The 5,348-nt window shown below is 38.1% G+C and overlaps 1 protein-coding gene across 5 annotated transcripts in view; it reads left to right on the top strand.

The window, feature by feature from the left end:
• Positions 1–5,348, top strand: part of LOC116848923 (serine/threonine-protein phosphatase 4 regulatory subunit 1-like) — a 183,521-nt gene that overhangs the window by 37,639 nt on the left and 140,534 nt on the right. For all 5 annotated transcript variants that reach the window (XM_032825525.1, XM_032825524.1, XM_032825526.1 and 2 more), the window contains exon 2: positions 4,651–4,825. In XM_032825525.1, coding sequence (XP_032681416.1) covers positions 4,651–4,825 — 175 coding nt within the window. The remainder of the gene's footprint in view (positions 1–4,650; positions 4,826–5,348) is intronic.

The following is a 5,348-nucleotide window of genomic DNA, read 5'->3' as shown; positions in this document are numbered from 1 at the left end:
GAGAGAGAGAGAGAGAGAGAGAGAGAGAGAGAGAGAGAGAGAGAGAGAGACGGAGAGAAAGAGAAAGATAGAGGACTCCGCCGTGGAGAGAGAGTACAGTTCCCGAGATCAATACTCCCGCGTCTTGCGATCATTCATCTTGCCACGCCCCTCTGCTCTCTCCACACATTTCCCGTCTTTCTCGTTCCCTTTCGTTCACCCCCTCCCCTCTCTCTGTTTCTCGCTCTCCTTCCCTCTGTTACTTTCTCCCGCTCTATCTGTCTGTCTCCTCTCCTCCCTTTCTTCACTTTTCGTGTGCCGCGATCTTCATCCCTCTGGTAGTAGCAACCCTCATAGTCGCGGTTGCTGTCATTTGGCGCCCAATCGTGACGCTTAATACGAATGGAGCAAAGGGGAGAGAACTTTCCGAAGGCCACGGGAGAGAGGGAAATCTAGAGAGCAGAAGGAGAGAGAGAGAAGGAGAGAATATATGTACGTGATAGCGCATATAATGTTGGTGGTCCGGGTTTCTGATTATGCGCGGTTTCATGGGACAATGACGATTTCTTAGATACACGCATCGAATACTAGAAATTATATTAATTAGAGAATTAGAATGAGTGTGTGGATGTGTTTCAGATAAAACATATTAGGACGTATAAACTGATTGAGACTCGCGACATGAGACAGACTAGAACCAGTCAGACAAAAATTTCAGCTGAGTGATATATTTGCGAATCCATCCTCTTGTTTCGTTTTTTCCGTTTGAGGTTGCTGGAGAAGATATTGCTTTAATCGTTTTGAGGGTAAAATCATATCCCAATAAGGTGGAAATAACACGAAGAGTTCGATTATGGAGTAAATCATTTGGTTATTCGACGTTCGAGGAATATTTGGTCCGCTATTTAACAAAGAGAGATTGCGTCGCTTGATAATTTCCATAAATTTTTGCGTCGATCGTCGCGAATGTAGGTTTTATGTTGTGCTCATCACTTACACTGGCTGAAATTTTCATACAGTCGATCGGTGTATTCATCAAGATTGCAGTTCATACATTTTTTTATTACGTTCATATATTTAATTTTACATAGAATATATAAGATACAAGTGAAACTTGGAAATAGAATATGACAGTTAATTATTTCAAACAATCCGCTGACGGTGTATTTGTCTACTTACGATTAAATGAAGTTCCGTGAAAATCCATCTACCGAGCAACTGCTATTTCTCCTAAGAAATACGTAGACTAGCGTTTTGACAAACGGAAATTTGACACGAGTGTAAAAATTAATTTCGCGCCAATAAAATCTCTCTCTCTCTCTCTCTCTCTCTCTCTCTTGCTCGCTCGCTCGCGAGGATCCTTGACCGGTAACTGTGTATTAGCCGACAGTTATTTATCCTGCGTGATTGGTTGTCGTGATCTGATACTTTATAATAGAAAGTAATAGAAAGAGAAAATCAAGGGGGATCGATATCAAGCAGTAATATAGAGGGCGGCGAGGAAAACCAGACGAGCTCGTGGCGCGGCAGCAGAGGACAGCGAGAGGAAAAGCGAAACTATATAGACGATAGGTAGGGACGAGCTCGTTTAAAGTCTCTGGATTGTTCTGATATTTCCTCCTTTGTATCGTTCCCTCGCTGCTGTCGCGCACCACCTGTCGCTACAGTCATAGTTCGTTACATTCGCCGATTCTTCCGCAGCGTTGTCTATGGCGAACGAAAAGAAATCGAATTACGGGTGGAAAGCACGCGAGATCTGTCCCGGACAGATCGGCGCGATCGTTTTTCCGCGGTTAACGCGTCGAAGCCGCAGCCGATTGAGAAGGTTGTTTTTTTTTTTTTATCAAAGTAACTCGTTACTCATCAGGACAAGTAACTTGTTACATTAGAAAAAGAAAGTTTGTGACTTACCCCGGAAAATATAATCTCGTCCATGGCAGAATCCTCTTATGTGTAGTCTCTAAAAAGTTCTTTCAAAACGAAATGGAAAATATTCTAAACAAAATATTATTTTTCTAATGAAAAATAATATTTTGCTTAGAATATTTTCTTATTAGAAGAAAAATATTCTTCTGGTAAAAGTTCTCACTTAGGATACGGCATTATAGAAGTTCTTGGTTGTATGTTTATATAAGAGAATTTCACTAAAAATAAGATTATTTTTGCTCTGCTATAAAATGCTAATGATATGCATGGTGAAAGAATTGTAATCGAGAGATTCCACTTTTGTGATTATGCTAATAATAATAATAATTGAATATGCACATTATTTACTAGAAATTGGTTCATCTAACTAAATTTTTATTTCCTTGTAATTTTTATTACAAAACTCCGTGTAATATCGTAGACATATCAGCGCTAGACTTTTATTAGCCCCTTCTTTTATATTAATATTGAATCTCAAAGCTTTACTTTGTTTTTGTTACTGTAAAAAAAAATAAGTAAATCACATATTGCATATGTAGAAGGAAATCAAGTGATCATGATTCAGTAAGTTGTACACGAAAAGCAATGAAAAGATGTCTTTTATATTAAATACACGATCAAAAAAAGTAACATAATACAGAGGAAAAAATATTTGACATTTTTTTACTATAATGTGCACAATACTATTTTTCTGAAGTATGTTTTATTAATAATAACGTATAAAAATCTTATACATTGTTATTTCAATTTTCTTGTTGATATAACAAAAAATATAGTTTGCGCTGAAAGTGATTGTAATCTTAATGAGATCGATTATTTTTTTCTCTTAGTGTATTATTAGCGTTACTCATTGGGCAAAGTAGCTCATTAGCGTTATTGTTCCGAGGTAACGAGAGTCGTTGCAATTTCCATCATTTCCTTGTACCTTCTTCTCCATCCTTTCTCATTCTTCATTTTTTTTTTCGTTAATTTCTTTGTGCATGTACGACTCTGCAAGTTTGTCTGAATAGGTCTTTACAAGCATTACACGTTGCTTCTGAACCCTGCGAATCTGTTGCAAACAGATCATTTGCTCGACCAATTACTTCACAGCGTGTCGTTGATCTCGAGACCGGTACGCTTATCTCGGCACGAGAGGACGCGATCTCGTAGAGTTGAACTTTGGCTGTTGAATACTCGGTTGGAAGAACCTGTCGCACGTCGATGCTATCGCGTTACGACTAAACGTAGTAATGATCTTCGTGTATCTGTAGCAAAGAAATGTCTGGGCTCACGAAAGGATTGCGACGCATGCATTTCCGCATCTTATATTTCGCGCGCAAATCGATGTCGATTTTCCCGTGTAATCGATACGTGATTTTTTTAACCTTTTGGTTAGTCAACAAACAATTAAATCATATGTTTGCCTTTGTTTTTCGTCTAAAAAAGATAGGCATATGATTTAACTGTTATTCAATTTACCAAGAACTGGAAAAATCTGCTGTGGAAAAAGAGATCCTGATATCTCACTTTTGATGACGTCTGAAGAGATAAATCGCGTGCCCAAAAATTCTGCGCATCATTTTTAAATAAAAAATATCTAGATGAAAGGATACTTGGAGTCGCTTGATTATACTTGTAAAATGCCGCGAAAACTATCTTTTCCCCTTGATAGTCGATAAACATAAAGTTAACATGACAGAATCGTGAAAAATGGCAGATTAAAGAGGAAAGTTGTATGTCACGTTAATCTTATTTATTGACTATTTATTGACTGTCAAGGGAAAAGGATAATCTTATTTATTGACTATTTATTGACTGTCAAGGAAAAAGGATAATTTTCAGAACATTTCTCGCAAGTATGTTCGAGCGATCTGAAGTCTTTTCATTCAAGTATTTTTATCTGGAAATGACACGCTAGAATTTTCAGTGTATCCTTTCTTGCATGTCTGTTCTCTAAGTCTTTAGATCCTGCGCGTAATGGAAAAAATATTAAGAATGGGAATAAATATCAGACATTAAATATATTTTATACTTAAAATAAGTTATTTTTTATATATAACATTATATAATTGTTATTCCTATTTTCTAATTCTTAATTTATAGCTTGGGTTTTTGTTCTGTTCCTTTTTTTATATATAAAATAATTTCATTCTTCTAGATTAAATTATTTAATATTTATTCCTATCATATATACTATATATTTATTCCTAATATGTGCTCTACTACACGCAGAACATAAACTTGAAACATTTTCACATTACGCTACACTGAGAGAAAAAATATGTCTAAAAAATAAAAAAATATTTGTGGTAGATATCTTCATTTAAATAGAACAAACAATTGCGTTCATGAAAAGCTAAGGTCTTCAGGAAGTATATATTTTTTTCCTTGGAAAATATTTTATTTCACACGCGCTTATGTCTGATCGCGTTTTTTATTAGTTCAGTCATTGGGACATTTGCCTTGGTATAAGTAAATGTATTATCAATACCCACTGAATGAATATTTTTCATTTCTCAGATCTTCTCTCTTCCTCTCTTAGTGTACGTTTTCGTTTTCGACCGATCCCGATCGAGTGCGACAATCCTGCGCGACATTTCTCCGAGTGGAGCGAGATACTTTTGTGTCTCCTCTGTACATCGTAGATTTGAACGCTGCAGCTTCGGTTCACCGAGCGACGATAATTCCGCGTGTATTTACGCCCGATAAGATATACCCCATCGCGGAACGCGTTCACTAATTTTGAATTTATCGAATGCGCAGCGATGGAAGCCGAGGACGACGAGGAGGTCAATAGTAGTAATGTGCAATCCGACGGATCCGGGCCCGAGATGTGGGACGGTGCCGGGGGCGGCGGTGACGAAGTCGAGAGAGCTGAACAGCTCTTTCATATCAGCAGACTACAGCAACACGTCAACTCCGAGACGAGCTTCAATCGGTAAGTAGTAACGCTCCCGTTTCTATTTATGTTTCCCACCTTCACCCTCTCTCTCTTTCTCTCATCTTCGGGAAATTCGTTGTCTGTGTTCTGCGATATTCCCCCGCTTTAGCCAATCGTCATGACACACACACACACACACACATACACACACAACAAGCCCATATATATATATGTATATGCATATACATACGGAAAAATGCAAGCGTTGGCCGTATAATGTTTGAGACAAGAACAGAGTGGAGCTCCTCTCAGCGATCGTGCGGCTCGTGTGGAAAGAACTAAGAGTACACACGACGCACATCATCCACGAGAGAGGAAATAACAATAAGAGAAAAGGAAAGAGAGATCGTTATCGATCGATTCACGCATAGCGCAGATAGCGCGTTCGAGTGTCGCTATGCAGCAACAGCATTTTATACCTTTCACTTTGTCCGTTATTATTATTTTGCGCTGCAACCACCAAATTCTTCAGTCTCTCCCTTTCTTTCTCTGTCCTCTCTCTCTCTCTCTCTCTCTCTCT

This window comes from Odontomachus brunneus, unplaced genomic scaffold, assembly GCF_010583005.1.
Source record: "Odontomachus brunneus isolate Ranch 3 - 2012 unplaced genomic scaffold, Obru_v1 Obru_scaffold_102, whole genome shotgun sequence".
In the NCBI taxonomy this organism is placed as follows: Eukaryota; Metazoa; Arthropoda; class Insecta; order Hymenoptera; family Formicidae; genus Odontomachus; species Odontomachus brunneus.
This window is presented reverse-complemented; position numbering and strand designations above follow the sequence as displayed.